The sequence below is a fragment of the Myxocyprinus asiaticus genome, chromosome 27 (genome assembly GCF_019703515.2).
Source record: "Myxocyprinus asiaticus isolate MX2 ecotype Aquarium Trade chromosome 27, UBuf_Myxa_2, whole genome shotgun sequence".
NCBI classification, from domain to species: Eukaryota; Metazoa; Chordata; class Actinopteri; order Cypriniformes; family Catostomidae; genus Myxocyprinus; species Myxocyprinus asiaticus.
Genome location: NC_059370.1, coordinates 43633652 through 43660576, shown reverse-complemented (window position 1 = coordinate 43660576; position 26925 = coordinate 43633652). Strand labels below are relative to the sequence as shown.

At 38.6% G+C, this 26925-nt stretch overlaps 1 protein-coding gene across 2 annotated transcripts; it reads left to right on the top strand.

The window, feature by feature from the left end:
- Positions 1 to 688: 688 nt before the first annotated feature.
- Positions 689 to 26210, top strand: LOC127418074 (protocadherin gamma-C5-like). Of its 2 annotated transcripts, none has more exons than XM_051658450.1 (4): positions 689 to 3351; positions 14443 to 14498; positions 23314 to 23411; positions 23782 to 26210. In XM_051658450.1, exons 1-4 carry the CDS (start codon positions 898 to 900, stop codon positions 24042 to 24044), a joined length of 2871 nt encoding a protein of 956 aa, XP_051514410.1. In that variant the 5' UTR covers positions 689 to 897; the 3' UTR covers positions 24045 to 26210. The 2 variants fall into 2 exon arrangements, with proteins under 2 accessions (XP_051514410.1, XP_051514409.1); XM_051658449.1 differs by having other exon boundaries at positions 14440 to 14498.
- The last annotated feature ends 715 nt before the right edge of the window (positions 26211 to 26925 follow it).

Genomic DNA, 26925 nt, shown 5'->3' with positions numbered 1-26925 from the left:
CAAAAATGAAGACATTCTGAAACTGATGTGATGAACTTTCACTATGGTTGGTCCAGAATGTCCTTCTTTTCATCTTCTATTGCTGTTTTCCTTGTTTTACACTACTATAATTAGCATGATCAAGCATTTCCAAAGGGTGTTTATGATGTTAGGGGTTCCAAAAACTGTTTTATGTCAACGCAAAGAGAAGGGAGAAATAACGCTTCTTTAGGAACTGCGCCGTCTAGTGGCTCATCATTGTAGTGCACTTTGCAAATGTAGAGTTTTGTGTATATTCTACATATTTAAACCACCCTTTTACATTTAAAAAATACTTCATTAATAGTTTTGCGTAATAATATAACTGTTTATTTATGTATGACCGTAAAATACTGCTTTGCCTGAGTACTCAATAGATGTTTTCAATGTCGTTGTGGTCTGTGGCTGTGTTCACAAATTGGCAGCGTTACTTTTGGGTCTCTAATGTTCTTTATCTGGGCTCGTAAATATTTTAAAGCACATGGGATCACTGGCATGTGTGCTGAAAACAGGTCGACATGAGCTGTGAGAGTTCAGTCTCATTCTCTTCTAACTCCAGGAGGAGAGAAAGTGTGTGTGTGCGTGTGTGTGTGTGTGTGTGTGTGTGTGTGACGGTCCTCTTTGTGGCTTACAGTCTCCGCCCTGTTGCGCAGCAGAGGCGCAGCTAATTCAGGGAGTTTTGGAGAGAAGCTGGACTGTTTTTTCCTCTCGTGATTTACCGAAAAGTTTACAGCCATCATGAATGATTTCAAACTTTTTTCTTCACTCCGCGTCAATCGGATTACGTTATGCACGCCATGGTAGCGTCGCTTTAACGTGAATATGGATTTGATAAGGCGAAAAAGTTGAAACTTTTTCCCCTTCTACGGATCGCGCACAATGGAGTGGAGACGCTCGTGGCCCGTGTTCTGCCTCGCGCTCTCCCTCACCATGCGCCTCACGAGCGCGTCCGGTGAGCTCCGTTATTCGGTACCGGAGGAGCAGAAACCGGGGTCCGTCGTCGGGAATATCGCGAGGGATTTGGGTCTCAGCGCTCAGAGGATTACAGAGAGAAACCTACATGTCATGTCGGAAGCTAACGCGCAATATTTCGAGGTGAATCCATCTAACGGTGCCTTAGTAATTAGAGAGACTGTTGATAGGGAGCGCATATGCGCGTTAAGTTCGACATGTTCGTTGCTCCTGCAAATCCTCCTTCAAAACCCGCTGGAAATACGCCGAGTTCTTGTTGAAGTTGAGGATGTGAACGACAACGCGCCGCAGTTTCCAAACGCGAATTCGTCACTGGAGATATCCGAGGCAGCCGCTCCCGGAACGCGGTTCCGCCTGGAGAGCGCGCACGATCCCGATGTGGGAATTAATTCTCTGCGCACGTACAGCCTCTCCACGAGCGACTATTTTGTTTTGAACGTTGAAACAAAAAGCGACGGCAGTAAATTTCCAGAGCTCGTTTTGGAAAAGCCTTTGGACCGTGAGGCGCAGGCCGCGTTCCGTCTTTTGCTCACTGCCGTGGACGGGGGACAACCGGAGAAATCCGGGACCACACTTCTGCTTATTAAAATTCTGGACGTGAATGACAATGCGCCAGTGTTTGACGAGCCGGTGAAAAGGGTTAGTCTTTTGGAAAACTCTCTTCCAGGAACGCTTGTGACGCAACTGAACGCCACTGACGTAGACTCTGGGATAAATGGTAAAATATCATACTTATTCAGTAAATATACTCCGGAAAGAATACTTAAAATGTTCAGTGTGGATTCTAAAACGGGGGAAATCCGTGTTGTGGGGGGTGTGGATTATGAGGAAGCGAATGTGTATGACATCACAGTTCAAGCCAGGGATGGTGGCTCTCCTGCCATGGAGGGTTCATGCAACATCAAAGTGGAAATAATCGACGTGAATGATAACACTCCGGAGGTGACATTAACCTCCCTCACCAGTCCTATCCAAGAGGACGCTGAAATTGGCACTGTTATCGCTTTAATCAGTGCGAAAGACTTGGATTCGGGGGACAATGGTAAAGTGACACTTCAGGTATCTCAAGGTCTTCCATTTAAACTAAAATCCGCCTTTGGGGAGCACTACACACTTGTAACTGAAGGACACCTAGACAGAGAAACGGTGGAGGAATACATCGTTGTTGTCACCGCAACTGACTCCGGCTCGCCTCCTCTATCCTCTCAGAAAACTTTTACGGTCCGTCTCTCTGACGTCAATGACAATGCTCCAATGTTCTCGCAGTCTTCGTACTCTGTGGATGTAGCTGAGAATAATGCGCCTGGAACGCCAATAGTGACCGTTGCGGCATCAGACCCAGATGTTGGTGATAATGCACGTCTTTCGTACTCCATTTTACCCACCACCATCCACGGCAGCCCTGTATCCTCATACGTCTACATTAACCCCGAGAACGGGAATGTATTCACCATGCGCGCTCTGGATTACGAGCAAATGAACGCGTTCAAGATCGAGTTGCAGGTACGCGATGCTGGAATGCCGCAGCAAACATCTAACATCACCGTGCACGTTTTCGTGATCGACCAAAACGACAACCCACCTGTCATCCTTTATCCCACCCACTCCGAGGACTCCGGTCTTCAGCTGACCGTACCACAATCTGCACCCGTTGGGCATCGCGTGAATAAAATTGTCGCCGTCGACCCTGACAGCGGCCACAATGCCTGGCTGTTTTATACCATTGCGCCAGGGGACGACTCCTCGCTTTTTCACATCGACATCCATACGGGCGAACTGCGCATTGCTCAGAAGCTCATGGACGATGAATCGGGTGGCAAAACTAGCCCGGCCTACAATTTCATTGTGGTGGTACGGGACAATGGCGAGCCGGCTATGTCCACCAGCATTGCGGTTACAGTTACCATAGAAGAGACAAGCGCAGACAAATCCACAGACTTCCGAACGACAACATTTTCGCGCAAGGGGACAGGAATGACAGATGTTACCCTGTACCTCATCATCTCCTTGGGATGCGTAACCCTGGTGTCTCTGCTGACCATGGTGGTGCTTTTGGTACGGTGCATCAGGCAGAAAGGTGGTTCGGGGTGCTGCTACTCTAGAACAGGCTTCCGTTCCAGGCACACCTACCAGCATAGAACCCATAAAGATCTTCATCTCAAACTAAACACTGATGGACCCATTAGATATATGGAGGTGGTAGGAGGCCCTCAGGAACCCAACACACGGACCTACAGGCCTTGCTATTCCACTCTTTCCAGCAGGAGTGACTTTGTGTTTGTCAAAACTCCCATGTTGAGTCATAACAACACACTAAACATGACTTTGACTAGGAAGCACTTAATGAACTCAGCCAATGAGGTGAGCACACTCGTCTCCACAGCCAATGAGTTTCCTGGCTGTTGAGTCACTTTGTTCATTATGGATTTGCCTGTGTAGGTAGAAAGGAATTTCGGGTAATGTTGCAACCTCAGGGCTGTTTTTGTCATGTTGAATCTTTATTTGCTCCATATCTCCGGAGTTTTTTTTAACATTTATGTTTTCTTGAGATTAGCTTCTCTGAATTAATGTTTTGTGAGCAATGATAGTCTTCCATGCAATGTGTATTTGTGATTCTCACGAAACCGATCAAGAACACGTCCTAGTCATATTTAAGCCCAAATCAATACCATAACAATTATGAAAGTAGATTTTGCAAAAATAAAATTTATCCTACATTTAGGACCATTATGATTTTTTGCATTGTGACATAATTTTAAGGACACTAAAGTACAATTTACCCCCCTTAATTCACATTACCACAGCACGTCCGGATGTTTTACTTTTATTTTTTCCATTGTTTTCAGTGATGACCATAAAAGTGTTTTTTTAATTATTTTTTTTAATGTATTTCAGTCAAAAATGATGCTGTAAAGCAAAAATGAAAGGCAGTACCAACTCTAAACTGATTACAAAGTAAGTAGTTACTGTAATCTAATTACTTTTAATTCAAAAAGTGGTATAATGCATTTCATTTTAAATTCTTGTAATCAGATAAGTTAATTACCTTTAAGTAAATTACGTGGGTTACACATACTTCTTAAACATAATTTATGTACAATATATTCAAAACATTAATTATGTTCATATATATACGTCTGTTTGTTTCTGTGACAGCTGAAGAGGTGCCCCTTCATGCCGCCCCCCTGGGCGACTGCCCATGTCGCCCATGCCTAAATCCGCCACTGCTTAGAAGTAATTTGTAATGTGATTACTTTTTCCATGAAGTAATCAGTAAAGTCATCTTATTACAATTTTAGAGAAGGAATTAGTCATTTGTAGTGGATTCAGTTTTTGAGTAACTTACCCAACATTGGTACCAAGGTGTTACTACCTTGATGGATAAATATTTTACAATGTAAATAATATATTTTTGTTTCACGTTGTGGTAATGAGAATATCATAATTGCTTTTTTTTTTTTTGCAATGTGATAATGAGAATTTGGGGGGGGGGGGTGGTAAAATGTGCAGCACTGTCATGAAAAAATCTTAATGGTCCTAAAACAGGCTTCATTTTCTATATGCAAAATATACGTTCTTATTTGTTTGTTTTGATTTTACTCACCCTCATGTCGTTCCAAACTCGTATGACTTTTTTTCTGTGGAACACTAAAGGAGATGTTAGGCAGAATATGAGACTGAGAGAAAAGATGCAATGAAAGTGAATGGTGACTGAGGCTGTCGGTCCCTACAATTATGTTCCACGGAAGAAATTAAGTCATTCGATTACTGGTTTGGAATGAAATGAGGGTGAGTAAATGATGACATAATTGATATTTTTGGGCATATTATCCTTTTAAGTATGCTTCAAGTGGACATCACATCAAATGTAGCTGTTTCTTTTTAGTACTGTTAAGTCTCGTTGGCCTTCAGAAACTTCAGCAGACTGGCATGGAGTCAGTGCTCTGACTATACAAGATGAGGGAGGAAAGAAAGAGAGACAGATGAAAGGAAGAGGAGATGGGGAACACAAGGGAAAAGAGTGCAGATATATTAAGAAACAAAAAGAAAAGAATTTAGCTGATGTAAATCTGGAGAGTATCAAACAAGAAGGGAGGACTCAATAAAGACACAGTAAGATAAGGGGTTTATAGACCAATGAAATAATATGAACTTTGAGATTTTAGAGTTGGAAACATGGTAGTTAGAGGGAAAAGAGGGATTTAGATCAGTGGTTCTCAATTTTACTTCAGGACCCAGATTTTTATATTAGACATCAAGTGCCGATCCAACACAGTACCACGTATTTCACACAAAAGTTAGTAAAAATGTAGTCTTTTACACATCATCATGTTGTTCTAGGAATTTTTTGATAATACTACAAATTGAGTAGGCCCAAAAATATACTATTTATGCATTAACTAATGCAAACATCTTGTGAATTTCAGTGGTTTCGATGGCCAGTGGTTCACCAAACAAAACGACATTGTGGTCGACACAAACTATGTTTATCCTCATTGCAAGTGAAACGGTATTTAAAGAGATAGTTCATCCAAAAATCAAAATTCTCTCATCATTTACTCACCCTTATGCCATCCCAGATGTGTATGGCTGTCTTTCTTCTGCAGAACACAAACGAAGGTTTTTTAAAAAAAAAATATCTCAACTCGGGGCCTGGGTAGCTCAGTGGTAAAATACGCTGCCTACCACCCCTGGAGCTCGCTAGCTCGCTAGTTCGAATCTCAGGGCATGCTGAGTGACTCCAGCCATGTCTCCTAAGCAACCAAATTGGCCCGGTTGCTAGGGAGGGTAGAGTCACATGGGGTAAACTCCTCATGGTCACTATAATGTTCGTTCTCGGTGGGGTGTGTGGTGAGTTGAGCGTGGATGCCGCGGTGGATGGTGTGAAGCCTCCACACGTGCTATGTCTCCGTGGCAACTCGCTCAACAAGCCACGTGATAAGATGTGTGGGTTGACGGTCTCAGATGCGGAGGCAGCTGGGATTCATCCTCCGCCACCTGGACTAAGGCGAATCACTATGCGACCACAAGGACTTAAAAGCACATTAGGAATTGGGCATTCCAAATTGGTAGAAAAAAAAAAAATCTCAGCTCTGTAGATCCATACAATGCAAGTGAATGGTGATCAGACCTTTGTAGCTCCAAAAATCACATGAAGAAAACAAAAGTAATCCATACGACTCCAGTGGTTAAATCCATTTCTTCAGAAGCGATATGATAGATGTGGGTGAAAAACGGAGCAATATTTAAGTCCTTTTTTACTCTAAATCTCCTCTTTCACTTTCACTTTCAGATGTGAAAGTGAAACTAAACAGACACTACATGTGACTTTCAGATGTGAAAGTGAACGAGGAGATTTAGAGTAAAAAAGGACTTAAATATTGTTCTGTTTTTCACCCACACCTATCATATCGCTTCTGAAGAAATGGATTTAAACACTAGAGTCGTATGGATTACTTTTGTTTCCTTTATGTGATTTTTGGAACTACAAAGGTCTGATCACCATTCACTTGAATTGTATGGACTTACAGAGCTGAGATATTCTTCTAAATATCTTCGTTTGTGTTCTGCTGAATAAAGAAAGTCATACACATCTGGGATATCGTGAGTAAATGATGTGAGAATTTTCATTTTTGGTTGAACTATCGCTTTAATGTAGTCAGAGTCGTATTTTCTTTACTCAACTAGTGTTCTTCATGGTTTTCAAGGATGAGGGCATGTCACAGAGCCTGTTCATGGGAACATCTGTCTAATTTAGCTTTCTTCTTCCAAGTGACAGAATTTGCACCATAATACTGTGAAGTTTGATTAACTGATATCAGCAACAAAAAAACATGGGAATTGTTTTCTCCTTCATTTAAAAAGTTGATAAGCCTATTTCAGGCTTATATGCATGAGTCCCCTGCTATCTGCGAACCTATCAGAACTGGCCTGCACTTCGTTTTTGGGTCACAACCCAGTTGAGAAACACTGATTTAGATTAGTAAGGATTTTATGTGAACAGATAAGTTCTAATTCTAAACTCTAAAGCTATGATCTAAAGCTAAGATATGGACAACAGATGGACATGAAGAGGAACAGACTGATGGCTAGAAGTTAGGTTTTGGATGGGGGAAGGAAACGGGAAATGAGAGTAGAGGAAAGAAGTGGCGGAAAAACAGGATTGCACAGGTCATGCGTTGACCCCTGACTTCCGGTTGTACCGAATTCATGTTATTGATTCCACACGTCTGAGTCATGTGTGTGCATGTCACATGGGCTATCCCATTATAAATAACCACGGTAACTATGATCCAGAACTCTCATTGAAACACCATAAAAAATATTTTTGACCTGTCCCTCCGTTTCTAAAAAATAACCAAGAAACCGTGTTGACTTCCATTGTAAGTGGCTTTCTTTGCGATTGTGGACAGAGCTTTACTTGTAATGAGCCTGGAACATTCCTTTAAGGTATAGATTTAACATTTAGAGTACAATAGAATTGAAATAAGATTTACTTAACATTTAGATTCATTTTTAATATATCGATTTATTTTTAATAATTTAAAATATTTAAAAACACTGCACTGTTTTTTTTTATTATGTGTATTCAGATAAATCTGGCATAATTGAGCAGTTTTTACTTTTAAATCGGACAAAAATTGGATAGTTTTTTGCAAAATAGCATCGTACATCTGGCACCCTGTACATTCATTTAAGAATAGATCTTTTTGTCTATTGAAACAGAAACTGTTTTGTAGGTGCTACTCATGTATTTGCTTGTATTTGTGTCAGAGGTGGTTATTTATAGAGTTTTGGAGCAGTGTAATTTGAGTTTGCTGTTTGTTGAAACAGAATTCCTCTGTAATCTCTTGTGTTTCTGTCTTTAGAGGGATGAGCCTGAGAACTTGAGATTTCCCTCTGTCTTTCTCTCATTTTGTCCGTTCTGGACGTAATGTCTCTTCTCTAAGTCTTTAGAGGGTCGTTCTGTCTCTCGGGTCACTTGGATACCATCTGGCTCTGCCATAATGACACGTGCTGTGTGTGTGTGTGTGTGTGTGTTGTGACTGGGGAGGACATGTGAGATTCAATAGTGATGGAAGAATCTCTAATGGATCTGAGCACAGCATAGAGACAGCTTGTGTGTATGTTTGTGTGTGGTCCTCGTCCATTGCAGAATCTCTAGCTACAAGAATGAGTTTGACAGTTCTGCGTCAGTTCACCTTCTTCATGCTTGCTTGCTTTTTCATTCTGTCAAAACAGCACTTTCTATCTTTCATTGCCCTATCTTTTGTTTTGCCTTTTTTAAGAGTGAATCTCACACAACATGTCCCGGTCATATTTCAGTCTCACCAAAAAAGTGAGAAACAAGAAATTATATTGGACCATTATGCACATTCTCACATCCCCCCAATTCCTTTTTTTATTTGATCCCCTTTTCTCCCTAATTTGGAATGCCCAATTCCCATTGCTTTCTAGGTCCTCGTGGTGGTGCAGTTACTTGCCTCAATCCGGGTGGTGGAGGACAAGTCTCAGTTGCCTTCACTTCTGAGACCGTCAATCCACGTATCTTATCACATGACTTGTTGTGCATGACACTGCGGAGACTCACAGCATGTGGAGGCTCATGCTATTCTCCACGATCCACGCACAACTTACCACATGCCCCATTGAGAGCGAGAACCACTAATTTACATTTACATTTATGCATTTGGCAGATGCTTTTATCCAAAGTGATTTACAGTGTACTTATTACAGGGACAATCCCCCTGGAGCAACCTGGAGTTAAGTGCCTTGCTCAAGGACACAATGGTGGTGGCTGTGGGGATACCAGTTATGTGCTTTAGCCCACTATGCCATCACCACGAGGAGGTTACCCCATGTAACTCTACCCTCCCTAGCAACCGGGCCAATTTGGTTGCTTAGGAGACCTGACTGGAGTCACTCAGCGCGCCCTGGATTCGAACTCATGACTCCAGGGATGGTAGTCAGCATCTTTACTCACTGAGCTACCCAGGCCCCCCACATCCCCCCAATTCTTATTATTGTAATACTACTTCCCCCCTTTACATTTTAGAGTGAAATGTAACCTGGAAATGTTTTGTGAGATTCACCCTTAAATGTTTATATGTTTTTTTTTTTGTTTTTTTTTTACTGAATTCATTCTCCAGTTTTAGACAATACAAAAAGGTTGTGAACTTCAAAATACTGACCACTACATGTTTCATGCAGTCTTGATATTTCACACTTTCTTTATTTGCTGGCCTTCTGCAGTGATGTCATGTTAGTGAACATATTTCATCACATCCTGCCAAATTTGGTCATGTAAGCATTTTCAGATTAAACCCATTTCACTGTGATATCTGATTGTAGATGTCATAGCTTCTCTCTGAAGATCCCCTTGTGCAGGGGTCTTCGTAAAATTTCAGAAAGTGTAAAATGTAAAAACATTGATTTAATTAGACATTTTTACTGTTTTTATTTTCTAAAGTTTACAATTAAATTTAAATTAAATTGAAAATATTTGTATTTGTTTAATTACTCCAATATTAGGCATAAAAATTTGCACTGTAAACTTAATACAAAGGTTGTTTTTTTTAGATAATATTTCCATTGTTATTAATAATATTTGAGTAATATATTCACTTGTTTTGGCTTAATACAAAAATATGTAATATTTAGGCATTTCAATTTCATAACAAAATTCCATCAAATTGAATTGAGTAATCTTTAACAAAATAAAATAAAAAGAAACTAAATATTTTAAGTTTTATTACATTAATTTAACCCACAGTACAATTTGAGGAAATTTTGTTATGAAATTGAAATCTGTAAATCTTAGAAATTGGCTAATATATATATACAGTATATATGATTTCTTTTATAGTGGCAATACAGTATAAAAGCCATTATTTAATTTTGCAAACAGCATGTTTTTTCTCACACAGTATGAAATGGTTTTTAAACATGAATATATTTAGCTGTTTTTATATCTCAAGAAAAGAAAGGGGACCATCATATTGGGCGTCCATTGCATCAAACCCCTGCTCTTTAGTGTTCTACAATGTTCTTTTTATAATAAGACTGTCATATGTCTTCCACAACTCAGCTGGAAACAAAAGTCGAATAAACTAGATTTTCTCTTTTTCTGAAGAACGTGAGTGGTGCATGCCTGTGCAAAATTTGTCACCGTGTTGTCAGGGCATTGCTATGCAGTTGCTTAGGTGTTCTTAGTGGTTTTACTATATTTCCACTTTTAGAATTTTCAGTCAATCAACTCAGAATCGGGAGTTCCAGCATTCTGAATCCTTTTGTTTCTAGTGATAATGTGCTGTATATACAGAGAGCGTCATGTTGCGCCCACAGAGTATTTATGCATTATACAGAGGGAAAGAGACCTTTACATCTTCAGAGAATCAGGTAACACTTCCTGTTCAGTGTTTAGAGGTAGTAAAGAGGTTCTTTATTGTATGGACAGACCTGTAACAGGATGTGTGTCATTAATGAAAGGATGTGTTATATAAATCTAGTCCATTTATAGAATCTTTCAAAGTTAATTTACTGCTACAGATTAATGCAATAAGACATGAGAGTGGGATTTTACCAAAGATAAGTGCTATCTAACACCATAAATCATGGTAAAATCACTGAAATGTATGCTTGAATGCTTTATTAGCGTTAATAAAATGGCGCAAAAGCAACATCATATAACTTTTTTTGTATGGATCATGTGCAGTCACAACTAAGTGTTTATTTGCATTCAAATAGTAAATGTCTCATCTAATCAGACACATTTACAAGTCTGAACTACATTTATATTTGTGTTATTGTCGGGGCACTAGCATGATTGATCTGTTTTTCTGCATATGGAAAGCATTAGTGTGTGTAAGTTTAGATACATGTGTGCTGAACACTGCTTTACCATGTGTACAGAGCATTAGTGTGTGTGTGTGCTCATGTGAATGGAGTGTGTTTACAGATGTCACAGATATTTCTGCAGGAGTATTGTGTGCGTTTGGGAGCGAGACGCATCTATTGTGTGTTATTTGTATAAATATTCCGTATGTAAATAGACTAGAGGACACTGCTCATCTGCGACCTTGGCGATGACCTTGTGTTAGTGTCACATGTTGTGTGACCTAATTCTGATCAGCATGGTGATGGAATGTTTTGCACAATTCTAAAAAATATTAAGGATATGTTTTTATTTACTAGCATTAAAAAAAGAATATGAATGGGTATGTTCAGAATGGCAACTACCATAGTACTCATACTATTTAGGAGTATGCAGATATTCTGTATTCATTGAATATATCCAGATTACCTACTACATAGTTAGGTTGTATTTAGGTCATGTGGCAACAATTTGTGTTATTTTGTACTGTTTTTTAAATTTTTTTATAGCATGCATAAACAGTTTTTAATGCACAGAGTACAAAGTATGCTAGTATTCCATTCTAACATAACCAGAGACTCTGGTTCTCACTTTGTTATCTGCTCTGACTGTGTCAATGAGAGAGAGAAAGAAAAACCTCATTCCTGGAGACAGTTCAGTGTGAGCTGTTTTTCCGACATTCCTGCAGGCGGATGTAACCTACACACACACACACACACACACACACACACACACACACTCTTAATGTCCTTGCTGAGCTGAAGGAGTGTTTTGTACTCATAAAGTGAAAGAATATAGGGGACGCATGACCAGTGGCGGTTCTAGCTTGTATTGCGCCCTTTGCGAAACCCGCTTCAACACGCCCCCAAAGTCGTTGGTGGGGGGGGGGGGGTTGTATGGTACCCAAGGTGGTGCCTAAATCCGCTACCTAACTTTGCTGAACATTTTTTCTCAGTGTCTTTAAATCAGCTGTTAATATAGTGATTTTTAGGGGATGTATGAAGTCATTTCCCCTCAAGGTGTCCAAGCAGAGTAACCACAGGTGGAGTTCAGTACATTCATTAGCAACATGAGACACTAACGGATGACAAAACACAAAGTGCCACAAATGTTTTTGTCTTCATTTTGAACAGTTTATCTATTCCTTTATTATTTAAAATCTAGCACACTTATAGATATGTTGTTACCTAATGCAATGACATTCAGATATTGCTGCAACCTTGTCTCACAGAATTAACGTTACTATAACTACATTTTTGCAAACTGATTTTTATGCACCGCGCTCTACGTTTCGCCACAGTTTCCTGGTGAAATGAACACTAGAGGGGCTACAGCAACTGTGCATTTTATTCTCTTACTCACAAATCACGAGTACAATAGCTGATTATAACTTTATAAACACGTATTTTTCGCACTATCATTCACATACTGCTATGTTATGATATCCTAACACTTTTAATATAACGCATCATTTAAAGAACGACACATTTTAATGCTTGTATTACAGACTCACCTACATTTACACACTTATTCAAGTGACACTTAATTTACTCAGCAGCTCACCTGATAGAGTGTTAACTTTGGACTCTGAAGTACAGAGTTTGAGACCATTCAAGTATGCAAGCTGACACATGAGACAAAAGTGTCATAGAAGTGACACGAGATGATGTGGTTGCTTCAGACAATGTGCTTTTCATGTTGCATTCGCTTTTAGGACACGGTTAGGTTTAGGTGTTGGTTTAGGGTAAGGATGTCTGTTTTGTTCACCTCTCATTTGCTTTTAGATCGCTATTGGTTAGTTTTAGGTTAGGGAGATATGTTTTACTCATTACAACCTCCATCTAACATACACCTTAAAAACCTTGTCTGATTACGACACCATTTCACTCGCTTTTGGCGCCCCCCGCTGGACATTTCACTGGGAAACTGCAGCCTAACGTGTAATAAAGCACTTCATTTAGTTTTGCAAAGATGTTGTCAGGGTCATGTAATTTTCATGAGATCAGGCTGCAGTTTAAGTGTGACTTCATTGTGGGTGTACTGTATATAAATAATATTGTGATCAAACTCATTGTTCTAATAATTCTGTTATTGTACGTCAGTGTGTAGTGTTCTGTGCACATAAAGTTGAGGTGGTGTTTATGTTAGAGTTAGGGTTGTCAATGCTCTCTTTGTGAGATTTAGGTTTTTGTGTGTCTGTGTGTGTTTGCTGCAGTTGAGCAAGTGTGTTTGTTTTGTGCACGCTCTGAGTTGTGTTGTCAAGCTATTTCAGCAGTTGTGCGTCTGTGGTTTGTGGGTGTTGCTTTTGATGCAGATATTTCCTATGTGTGTGTGTGTGTGTGCATGTGTGCCATTGATATTGTTTGTGTTTCTTGTGTTTTTACAGAAAGGTGTTTTGAGAAACTCAACATATGTGTGTATCTGACAGTTGAAAAGCTTTAAATCATTAATAGTGTTTGTTCATGCAAATTGCACTATTACTGTTGCTCATATTCAGAGTTAGGGACTTGAACCTCTTGAAACTTCGGTGTGCAGCTTGTCCTGTAATGTTTGTGCTACACAAATCATGTGTGTTGTTGAAGAGAGGTCTGCTGTTACTTTACTGAGAGATCGGACTTACGAAGTTCGTGGTCCTAGCTGACCATAAAACTGGGAAAAAGTCCCATTGACTTACATTAAAGGAGGGACCCAAGCCATATCTAGAGACCAGAATTTCACAGAGACTTGTTTAAAATAGTTTAAAAAAAGAGAGGCTCTTTAGCGTCTCTCTTCCTCTTTTGATCTTTCTTTGGATTTCTGTCTCTCCGTTCTGAAGCATCTGTTAATTTGGACTTGATCCGTCCCAGTTCACTACACAGTGACAGTAGGTGGATCAAACGAAATGAAGAAGAGAGAAATGAAGGAGTGGAGAGACTTTTGTTTCTATTATGCTATTAATCCCCCTTTCATTTATATGTGAGGTTTTTAAAGAGATAATATGCAGTCAGATACTGTTTGGCAGTGTGTGTGTGTGTGTGTGTGTGTGTGTGTGTGTGTGTGTGTGTCCTCAGGATGGATTCACAATGGTCTTTCTGTCTTCAACCCAATTAGTCACAGTACTTGTGTCTCGCTCACTGGAACAATCCAGGACAGTGTGTATGTGTGTGTGTGTGTGTGTGTTCAGAATGAAACACTCGACTTCCTGCTCTTCCCAGACGTGTTTCACAGCCCTTATCATTCTTAATCAGTGGATATGTGTGAGTAATCTTGACTCACAGTCATCCGTTTCAAGTGAAGTCTTTAAATATGTCTTTGTCTAAGCTGTTTCTGACAAACACACTTATTTAGACCTTATCAGACTCTCATTTTTGTTTGCAGTAAGCAATAAAGCGAGTCTATCGTTCTCATGGTTTGATCACATGACACATGCTGGTAAGACTGACCGGATACACGCTTACATCACCTTAACTCCTTCCTCTGTCTCCATGGCAACGACGAGGTCACACAAATAGACCCACAAATGGATGGCGATGTCCTTGCTTGTCTTTTCTTTTTATGTGCTCTGACCTCATGCTTTTCCATTTGTCTCTTTACAGCAGAAACCGCCCAGTGCAGACTGGCGTTTCACCCAGAATCAGAGGCCTGGACCCAGCGGGTGAGTACACACACACACACACACCCACACACACACACATTTGCTATGATTTGCATTATTATGTAAATGTAGAAAGTCCCCTTTTTTCAAAGCACAAAGATTTGCATTGAGTAAATGGTTAGCACACACTATATATCTGACTAACATATACCCTCAGAGTCACACAGTGTTTTATATAAAGTGTCTGACTCATCCGAATGAGAGCGATGTGGTGCTATTATGTAAGGGAGGGTGCTTGTGTACATGATTGATGTTCTTCAACATCGTCCAGTTATCTCAGAAATTTTTTTTTTATTTTGCTTCTTTTTTTATTTTATTCCAATTATATAAAGTTTAGATAAATAATTGCTATGCTAGAATGGAAAACTAACTTAGTATTTCGTAAATATGGTACAATATGTACTGTATAGTGGCTAAATAGTAAGTGAAACAGATTATTCAACGATAAAAGGTTCATGCAGAAGTCTAATATATTTTTCAAATAATGGCTATGTTTGTAATTTAAAACTAACGTACGACAACCTAAATATGGCACATTATTTACTGTATAGTGCCTAGTTTTACTTTAAATAGTTAGAGAAACAGTACGTATTATTCAACAATAAATGTTTCAAACAGTAGTATGATATATTGTTCAGATAATGGCTACAGTATGTTTGGAATGGAAAACTTATACATTTATATACATATGCACTGATTAGCCACAACATTAAAACCACTAACAGGTGAAGTGAATAACATGTATTATCTCGTTACAATGGCACCTGTCAAGGGGTGGGATATATTAGGCAGCAAGTGAACAGTCAGTTCTTGAATTTCATGTGTTTGAAGCTGGAAAAATGGGCAAGCGTAAGGATCTGAGCGACTATGACAAGGGCTTTATTTTTTTTAAATAGTTGTATGAGACATTATTGTTACACATCGATGCGTTGCATGAGTTGTCTAGTTAGCTCGTAAACAAATACCGTTATTTTTTTATTTATATATATATATATATATATATATATATATATATATATATATATATATATATATATATAATGTGTAAAAATTTCTTTTGGCAGTGTGATCAAATAATGTAGAATATTTAAAAAATCACAGTAAAAATCACAGTATGGCTTCATTCATCGCACTGGCAATGGTTGAGAGCATTGCATTGTGGGATACAGTATTCTTTGCAGTCTTCTCTGGTTGTACACTGCACATTTTGTCGAATGTAGTAGGCCATCTGGGTGTGTTAATGCGTAATACTTACATTCTGTGCACAGTATACATACTGCATGCTGCAGAAATAATATGGTGAGATCTTATTCCATACATGATTGCAAGACAAAAAATGGGAGAGAGAGAGAGAGAGAGAGCAAGAGAGAGAGCAAAATAAAACGGAGAAAAAGAGAGTTCAGCTTCCATAAGTGGCTGTGCTGAATCTTAATTTTCTTTTCTTAACTAAATGGCTACCATTATTCAAGCCCTTACCCACCCTCCCCCTTCTAACACCTCAGTCTGCCAAGAGATCAAGAGATGCCAGAAACAGAAAGAGAAAGAGTAAAAGCGGGGTAAAGAGTTGAGAGAGAGGGACAGTCAGGTTTATTACCATGCTAATGCCTGTTATATCCATGTATTGTGCCGAAACTGATTGGAACCATTGCCAGCGGGGTTTGACCATTTCTGGTTTACTGACAGGACCTTAGACCCACTCAACTCGTTTAATCAGATGCTGTTTAGGGGGAGGGACGAGCCAATGACATCCAACAGCGCTCTGCTTCTCTGGCGTGCCAGCTAGCACAAGTGTTCACGATGCATCGGTTTCCATAACAGACGTTACACAACACATTCCAGCCTGACAGAACCTGTTTGAAAGAACCCATTTGGAAGAAATTAAATCTTTTTGTTTAGTTTAAATTGGCAGTGCTGCATATATAGCACTGAGCCCAAAGATCTTTGCGTTGTCTCCAAAGAAGTTTTAGCTTCAATTTTGAGCTAAAACTTGCTATGGTAACCATAGTTTCTGCCAAAATACCATTGTTTCTACTGTTAAATCATAATATGTGTGGTAATATAGGGTCAGCTTTTTCAAACAGAGTAAGAGTCTTTCTGTTATTTTGATTAACTTCTTTTTGATGACAGTGGTGGCTAATACCAAGATACCAAGAGTTTTATTTTAGTGTCTATGTCAGTATCTTTTAGTATTTTGGTGGAAACGATGAGTACCATGATACATTTTTGTAAAGTAAAGCTGTTGAGGCTAATTTGAAAACAAAAAAAGTTAGAAGCTTGTAAGTGTGTATCTTACGGAAATACATGTCCAGGTCAAATTTCACTGCAAAACCAAAATAAAAAAATTATATTTTGAATAAAAAAATGTAGGCCTATTTTTGGACCATTATGCATTATGACATTAATCTTTAAATCACTCAATAAATCAATAAATGTCAATTTTATTTTATTTTAACACCAGTTTGCAACCATTTTTATTTTAGCATTAGCTTTGGGTTGATGGGTTGACAAAAATGGACATGAACTCAAATAAATACAAGGGACATTTATTGATTTATTTAGTGATTTAATCATTAATTAAATAATTGTATAGTTAATGATTGCATAATGTATTTAAAACTACACAATGTACGTTTTTTTGTTTTTGTTTGAAATGAACAAAATTTCATTAATGATCAAGTACACCAACAATCCGTACAATACAATGTATTTGCCATGCCCCGATTCACTATGATAAGCCTATAATAATGATTTATATTTTAGAGCTGTTGGGACGGATTTGGCAGGAAATTGCATACTTCCGTCGTTCGTCCGTGCGTGTTTTGTCATGTCCGTAAATAAAGAAAAGAAGATTTGGAGCTGCTACAGTGTGTGTATATGTGCGGTTATTGGTGTGGTAATAGTTTGAAGCTGAAAGCTTGTAGCCACAATAAATGAGCAAGACATTGACCATGGATTATTCAAAAAGGCAACCCTCTTGGGAATCACCGTTTTCATAATGAAGAAACCATGAACCTTGAACAGTCTGCAGGCAAAAAGAGAAAGCAACAGAGCCCGTAATAATAAAAACACACAACATCGGCTTGGCTTTTTCAGAGGTGGTGACAACTCCGAGATCTGGTAGGATTTAAAACCGACTCAGAGATGGCTTTTTCTTGCTTGACATGTAAGATATTTTATTGAAAGGATAGTTAGCCAGGAAGCTCTCTTAGCGCAGTAGTTCGTTAGATAGCATTAGGCACTCTAATGGACATTTAATTATGGATTGTGGTACTGAAGTGCTTGATTTTATTTTCGAGGAAGGACGATGGGAAAAAAAATAACTTCATGCTGGTAACAATGCTGATCTCTAAACCAGATACTACCTTAGTCTATTTGCCTGCTAGCTAAGTTAAGTTTCCACCGTTTGACTTTATCTTATATGACTAGCAATCATTATATCTAACGTCATCGTTGCCCAACTTTTGTAACGTTTTTTATTTTTAAGTCAAAACAACAACGGAAGATATGCTACTTACCTGCTCATAAGACATATTTTCCGGATATCCGTCTTTTTCTTCCTTTCGTTATTTATTTTATTTTTTTGAGGGGAGCTGGAGAGTTTTGTTGTTGTTAGTGACATCCGCTCTGATAACTTGATCATCTGTATCCATGGTTACACCTGTACACCTCAAACAATCATATTCATCCGCGCAGAAGAGCAGACTCACATAAATACCAAAACAGTGTTCCTCCGCAAGTACCGTGCAGTTCTATGCTTAAACCGCAAGAGGGCCAAAAGTTACATAGTGTAGCTTTAATGATTTATTTAATTATTTAATGTTGAGTGATTTGGCCCTCCGTAATTTTGTCTTTCTTTTTTGATAAGTTTCAATTCACAGTTTACGGTTTAAATTTTGAATTTAATATTTTATCCAATATGTTAAGATGTGAAAATGAGGGGGCCTGGGTAGCTCAGCAAGGAAAGACACCTGGAGTCGCAAGTTCGAATTCAGGGCGTGCTGAGTGACTCTCAATTGGCCCGGTTTGCTAGGGAGGGTAGAGACATGTTGGGGTAACCTCCTCGTGGTCACTATAATGTGGTTCTCGCTCTGGGTGGGGTGCGTGGTGAGTTGTGCGTGGATGCCTCGGAGAATAGCGTGAAGCCTCCACACGCACTATGTCTCTGCAGTAACACGCTCAACAAACCACGTGATAAGATGCGCAGATTGACTGATCTCAGACGCGGAGGCAACTGAGATTCGTCCTCCGCCACCCGGATTGAAGCAAGTCACTACGCCATCACGAGGACCTAGAGCACATTGGGAATTGGGCATGCAAAACTGGGGAGAAAAGGGGAGGGGAAAAAAAGATGTGAAAATTAAAATGTACCACATACTGTAATATGACTGATCCATGTGCACCTGCAGATAACCAACAATCTGGTCAACAGGAACAAGATAGATCAACATTCTCAATAGATTTTCATTTCTGTTATACAGTAATTTTTCACTATATTACAATAAAACTAATATGTACTTTTTTTTTATCTGCATAAATTGAACTATAAAGGGCTTCATGTCAAGAGCTTTTCTTATTGCTTTCTTTTAATTTTGGAGTGAAATATGACCAAGACAAGTCAAGTTTTGTGAGGTTAACCTACAAAGACTGTAAGGAAATGAGCTAACACAGAAACTACAATGTGTAAATGACAGCACAGTTTCACTTTTAGCATTCTGAATAGTCTGCAGAAATCTTTAATCTTTTTTTCAGTCCCTGCAAGTTCCAGTCGACACATGTAAGATGGACTCCACCGAGCAGGCTGAGGTATTGAAGTGTAGCTAGTCTAGCTCCCTGCGCGCTCCTAATGTCCCTGTAGGTTTTCTCCTGGATTATGTTCCTGTTATGTGTGCAGTAGTGTTCAGTGTGTGAAGGTGTTTGCTGTGGGGCCCTCAGGGGCCAATCTGCTCTTAGAATAGAGCTGTGTAGGTGTATGGTATAGCGTCGTGCTGTGCACATTAGTGTGTAGCTGTGTTTAGCTTTGGCTTTGTTTCAGCGTGTTTCACATTTTTGGAACTCTAAAGAGAATTGCAAAACAAATGATGTCATTTCCTTAGAGTAAACTGGTTTTGTTTCTTTTTATAAAGTTTTTATGAATGAGTAGCCACAGGCAACGGCAGGGCTTGAACAATAACTCGTGTTTCTGATGCTGTTTGGGTCATTCTTGTTTATGCAGTACATATTGAACACATTTATTTTTATTTTTATAATATGCTAGTGCTGTAATTTAAGCAAGTATTTCTACGAAAGGGTTTACCATACCTTTAAAAATGTGCTCTGGTCAAGTTCAGGCAGGACAACGTTATTAATTTTAATTAATATTAATAACAAGATGCCTAACAGGATGGAAATAAAGCTAAGAGCTAAAGCTAGCCATTCCTCAATGTGTTACTTGAGGGTGTCGACTAAAGTAGCGGATCCTGGCATAGGCGATATAGGCAGGTGCCTAGGGCAGCAAGGCTGTGTGGGGCGAGCCCCTGGCTCGCGATGGGTGAAAGGTGTCCCAAATCGTGCCACCCTGCCCCCGCCCCAAGCTCACAAGATCACGATGGGAGAGAGGTGCCCCAAATCATGCCACCCTGCACAGAGCTCACAAGATCGCGATGGGGGAAAGGTGCCTCGAGTTGTTCCTGACAAGCTACTAAATGGGTAGGATTATAGATGTTCATAATGCATTCTAACATTCTGAACAAACATAAGATAACCATAATCAACAGTATAGGCACACCGTGACACAAGATCGACTCAGTGGTCTTGAGAAAATAAGTATCAACCATCAAACCAACTAACACCAAGATAAGACTTCACAGAATCAATCAAATCCATTGCTAATACTTGCTAATGTTTGTGCTGTTGCTTTCCCGCCAAACATGATGCCACTTCCTGAAGGATGATGTCATTAAGGAACTGGCTTTTGTTAGTTAAAGGGATATTACAAAAGACAAGTGGAATGGTTAGCGATATTGAGGACAGAAAGAACATATCAAATGTTTAAAAGTGAGCATGTTTCGTTTGAAAGGAAAGGGAAAAAGTAAAGAAACAAAAAAAAGTCTTTATAAATTTTCAGTTTTGCATTTTCAGATTATAGAGCCAACATCTGCTTAAACCAAAGTAATGAAATTATTTAAATGTCACCCTTGTCTTCACTTTATTTTGATATTGTGATAAAAGCAAACGAATTTATATGATTTCCATCTTAATATTTTTTTGTTTCATATTTTATCTAATAAATTAAGACTTGAAAATGTAAATGCACCTCAGAACAGGAATGATTCATTTGCATATGCAGCTTGACAGATAACCAACAATCTGGTCAACAGGAAGTGATCATCCAAACACAGGATGTGATAATGTTGACCACAGGAAGTGTGATTTCCCTTCAGTGTGTTGAGATGGTGATTATGGAGAAATGAGGCGTCTTATCTTCACACTGGTGGACAGGAACTGGCGTCTGTTCTTCTGAAGTGTTGTGCTAGGATACAGTTTGGATGGTTCTGTGTCTTATGGACAGGATTGGTTGTCTTGTAGTTCAATATCTGAGCTGGTAGCCCAATAGTTTCAGGTTTGATTTCATAAAGGAATCTGACAATGACCCACAGACTGGCAGTCTTTATATATCATATGAAATGAATAAGTGACTGCTCTCAGATCAGCTCTGGTTCTCATTAGGGTCATTTGCTCTAAAACAACATCATTCAGCCCTGTTTTCCCTCATCTTGGCACTGAGGATTTATTCCTCTTGAAATGTTTTGGCAAAAACACTGTCTTTCCCTCTTCAAATCTCTCTCTCTCTCTCTCTCTCTCTCTCTCTCTCTCTCTCTTTCATTGCTTCACCCATTCTTTTCCTAACTTTTTTGATCACATGCTTCAAATAAATTATTTTAAAAAATGTATCTTGCATGTTTCCCACTGATTAGTTTCTTTCTTTCTTTAGTTAGTTTTGTCTTTTGTTTGCTTGTGTTTTCTTTCATTAGTTTTTCTTTCATTCCTTAGATTTGTAGTTTGTTCTTTCTCTCATTTGTAGTTTTCTTTCGATAGTGTTTTTTTCTTTTTTGTTCATTTGTTCTTTCTTTAGTTTTTTCTTTCATTAATTAGTTTTCTTTCGTTTGTTTTGACTTTCTTTTCTTGTTTTCCTTTAAATTGTTATTTTTCTTTTGTTTGTTTGTTCGTTCATTTGGTCTTTTGTTTGTTTTTGCTTTCAATTATTATCTTTTTCTTTTGTTTGTTCTTTAACTTTTTTCTTTTGTTTGTTCTTTTGTTTGTTTCTTTGTTGTCGTTTTTTTTTTTTTTTGTGGTTTGTTCTTCCCAGTTTTCCCTCCTTTTTTCACACTTCATCCTGTGAGTCTTCTCTTTTCTTTCTGTTGTTCTTTTTCTCCACTTGTCCTGTGGTGACGTCTTGTATGCAGATGTATGCAGTACGCTGTGGTTTATTGTCTGCTGTTGTTGGTGTCAGTGGTGCTGGGCTGTTTTAGGGCCACTGGGCTTATAACAGGAAGTGAGAACCCCCGAGACCCTGACATCCTCTTAAACCCTTTCAGAAACAGATGGCCTTTAGTATTAGCATCTCCTCCTTGTGCTAAAGATACTTCCAGTGAGCCATACTAACATTTTGAATGATGTTCATACTTAAATATCAGCATGTGCCCTGTGAGACGATGCGTTCCAGGGGTTTTGTCTTCTCCATTATGGCCTGATTTTTCCAGCCTCTGTCTTCAACATTTTTGAATTAACAAGAAGGTTCACGTTCTCTTGGTATTTCTGAGGAGGCCCAGTAATCACATCCTGTACTTTATGTATTTATTTATTTTTGTAAAAAGCACTGTCAACCCCTTCTACTGTTTATGGGGAAGCAGTAAGATCTTTATGTACTTGTATCTTTTGTGAAGATCAAATCAATTCACACCTTTGACTCCATAGGTGTTTAAACATGTTATCGTCATTATTATACAAATAATTATACAAAAAATGTGGGATTTAAATGCTAATGAAAATCATAGTAAAATCACTGAAATGCATGGCATCTAATTAGCAAACTGTGATATTATTTTACTGATGCTCAAGTGAGCTGTTCTAGTAGCTTCCCAGACTGGTGTTATTGTGATCAGGATGAGGAATCTTCACTTCTCACATGCAGAGTAGAGAAAAACATCCGGATCCGAATTTTATGAGGAACAGTTCTTTGTTCATGTAGTCATTAGTAATTAAGAGAACGTTTTTGAAGTAGTCTTTTTCAAGTTTAATTAACACATTATGTCGTTTAGGTAGCTTTAATCTTTAAAAAAAAATCACTTTTTCAGTGTTGTTAGAAATTGGCCTGAAGTGTATTAATTGTCAGTAACCAGGAAAGAAGTGTGTGAGTATGTGTGTGAGTATGTGTGTGAGTATGTGTGTGAGTATGTGTGTGAGTATGTGTGTGAGTGTGTGTGAGTGTGTGTGTGTGTGTGTGTGTGTGTGATGAGGTAAATTTGAGGGTGATCGGGGCTTTTGTTCACTGCGGATGCAAATTAAAGCGTTTTAAAGCAAGCCTTTGAAGATCAACTCGCCACACATGGAAATGTTCATTGGTTTTGTGTGTGTGTGCACTCTAGCTTTCAGCAGCTGTACCCTCCCAATCTCTGGCCATTATTTTCCAATAGAGTACCAACATGGAGCATTGAGTATGTGTTAAACAAGGGAACAAAATGCCACACACACACACCTGCTGCAGCTGTTGCTGATAGTCGCAGCGGTACAGATCGCGCTGTGTTTTGCTGACTCCACTTCCTCTTTCTCTCTGCAGGGCTGCTGCCACTCCTGAAGTTGCCGTGGGAACAGGTCCCTGGCCCAACCCCCCAACTGAGGCCGAGCAACTCCAGGCGCTGATGGCCGCTGCTAATGGTGAGAATATCACGCTCTCGCTTCCTTTTTTAATTATTTCTCAATTATTTATATATAATTCTTATTTTATTTTTATTTTATTTTTATTTTTTTTGTGGTAATCAACATTATGCAACACACGTTGTTGATTGAGATTATATTGTTGAACCCAGAACACTCCTTTAAACAAGCCATTTCAACTAAGGCTAGAAACAAACTTTAAGAGGAAATGTATGTAAAAGTTCATACTTGTGCCTATTTCAGAAAGCAGAAACACACAAAATTACATGAGTAGCTAAAAGCATTTGCATCCACGTACTTGCATAGAGTATGTTTGGAGATGAATGGGAGCCGTAATCTTCGTAATACCAACTCTTCTATTTTTGTTTAGAGGTAAGTGAGGCGACAAACACTCTGGGACCGGGCACCATGGGTCTGAGCACCCGCTACAGCCCACAATTCACCCTGCAACATGTCCCTGATTACCGGCAGAACGTCTACATCCCTGGCAGCACCGCAACCCTGACCTCCAACCCGCAGCAGCCCCAGCAGGCCCTGCCACCGCCCCAGGCCACCGCCGCCCAAGCTGAGCCACCCAAAGCCGCCCAAACCCCCGCCAGCAAGAAGAAGTCCACCAAGAAGGAAAAGAAGTAGAGAAGATTAGGGAGTGGTAGATGAAGAAGGAGGGGTGTATATATGGATAAGTTTAGGGTTAGGGAGGTCGACTCCATCCTGTGGCATCTGGAGGTTTGCTGGAAATCTGTAACTAGTTGACTTAGACTTACAGTATGTCGAAGTAAACACACCTCTAACACTTGGTTTCTGTAGCGATTAGTGCGTGTTTACTGCACAAGTACTGTAAAAATAATTTTCATGTTGAAGTTCCGATTCCTTTCAATTTCCCGAATCTCGCAGAATGTTTCAAACAGTGAAAAAGTTTTCATATTTTCATTCTCACTTTTGCCAAGTTTATGCAACACTATATTCCTGCATATATCTAGCCAATAATGTATTTAACAATACTTTACCATGATCATGTTAAACCGTTCCATTGCACCTGGACGGAAAGCAGAAATGTGTTATGATTATTATACCAATCATGTTTTTATTGTTTATACAAAGACACAATGACCATGCATTTCTTTACATGCCCAGTATGCTGTTGCAATGTTTGCTAAATGTATCATTATTACTTTCTTCATACCTTTTTTTTTTTATAAAGGAATTTTGCTTAAGATTGTCATTACCTAAAATACCACTATGGACTTTTCCAAATCCATTGATTAGTTTATGAGAAGTGTTACCATATAAGTCAGTTGATCTTTGCTGCATGCTGGGTTTTTTTTTGTTTTGTTTTGCGCTATAGATAATCTACACATCACCTGACGCCTACAAATCTACCAACTTCTCATGGATGTGACCTTTAATGAAAGCCAGATGTATTTTCTTTCAAGTACTCTTAAGAATGGATTCTGAGCCAGAGTTTGGTTGTTTTCTTAGAACAATTGTGACTCTTCTTGTCCGAGCCGTAATGGGAGAGTTGAGATACCAGTTTCCCTGTAAGTCCACAGTGGTGGCCGTATCTTCTGTAGTATTCAGTATTTTTTCTGATTATCCTGAAGTGTTGAAGTTCTCTTTATCAGTGCTGGTTGTAATTACACGAGTTAGTAATGATACTCATTACAGGCATCTGCTGTTTTAAAATAATGCTGAAATGTTTCTTAAACTGTCCGTCCGTGATGAAGCCGCCCTGTAATAACAATTCAGATCCACAGAGATTGAGATCTAGTGATCTAGTGAGCTGCCTACTTAGACAGCATTTTGAGGTGTCATAGGCATGCTCCAGACACTGTTCCAAAAGGTAGGTAGTTTAATTATAAATCATGCTGTCTTCTAAGACATCATCTTTTGGCCACATTCAAGAGTTGAGAGAAGTTACCATTACAAGAATCTAAGTATCAATTTAATTAGTAGGCAGCTCACTGGGTATTAGAACAGAGCCATAGACAAGAGGGAGAAATGTGAGTTAGAACAATCTTACACGTACTGAATGTACAGGAATGACGTTAACCGTTTTCACATAGTACAAACCAAACGATTAAGACCAGAGTCAGCTGTTTGCGCAGATACCACTTTGGAAATGAGGTGAAACTTCTTACTGATAATCCATCCAAATACAAATTTGCAGCTGTGTTCGTACCCTTGTTGGCATGACACTCTTTTGTAAATAGCAATCATCCCTTAAAAACACAAAGAAAGCCTTTATACCCAGCTCAAAGGAATGGCTTACTACTGGAATGTGTCACATTATTTTGCTTTTCAGAAAAAGAAAAAAAAAGACTATAAAAACACATTTGAAATACTAAGTATGTGTAGTTATTAAGTATATGTGTAGTTATTTAGTACAATGAAGGCTAACTAACGCACCTGTAAATAAAGAGTTTAACTTTTACTTACGGAAATTAATAGTGACACTCTTAGTCTAGAAGTTGTGATGTTATGCATATATTTTTGTGTTCATCCTTTCTCTTCTTTTCCTGTCTGACTTCTTTCTCTTTCCATGAAAAGACATAATTTTGCGTATATCTGTTGTGCTTACATGTGCGAATGCTTCTTAATGTCTATATGAAGAATCTGAATAGATCTATATATCTGTATGTGTGTTCTGATGCTATAATCCTGCTGTAACATCTCTTAAAACGCTTTGATTCCCTCCTCCTGTGTGCTACCCGCATTTTATATGCTAATATTTATATTGCAGTTTTATTTTTTCTCTTCTTGAACACTGACATTTCAAATTAAACGTTCTCAAACCATTCATTCTGCCTGCAAATCTGTAATTATTCTGAAAGCCTCTAAATGAGGAGGAATGTTGCTAAATTTATAGTGAGGACTGGTTAGTTGACAATATTTCAAGTGTTTGACAAATTATACTCCATCTATTTAAAAAAAAAAAAAAAAAAAAAAAAGCTTAAATCTTTAATAATAATATATTCAGTTTTATGACATCATATGTAAATTTTTAAGGCTATAAGGAATATTTTTACATTGATTTTTTTATCGCATTACTTTTTAAGCGAGTTGCAAAAAATAAAATAAAAACCCTTATGGTAAAAAAAAAAAAAAAAAAAAAGCATTGAAAATATACACTTTACCTCATACATTGATATACATTTTAACCTAAAATTTTCATGTTGGATAAAAAAACAGCAAAGAAAGTTTGTTATTTCTATAAAAAGGTGCAGAAAGGGTCAGCTTACATACAGTATTACATTTAACGTGAGCGTTTTTCCAGAGGCTTTGCAAATGAAATAGTTTGCACAATGTTCCGTAAACACCAGGGATTGTCAAGTCAAAACATTAAAAACTGCAAAACTCTGGAAAATAGAGCACCAGACTCCCAGAGGTCTGATTTGCCTTCAAGAACAACTGAAAAGTTTTTCTAAAACTCATGATCATCCTTAAAAACACTGCTGTACGTGAGAAATCTTATTAGAATTCAATTTCAGTGATGCCAGCTGACATGTCTGACACT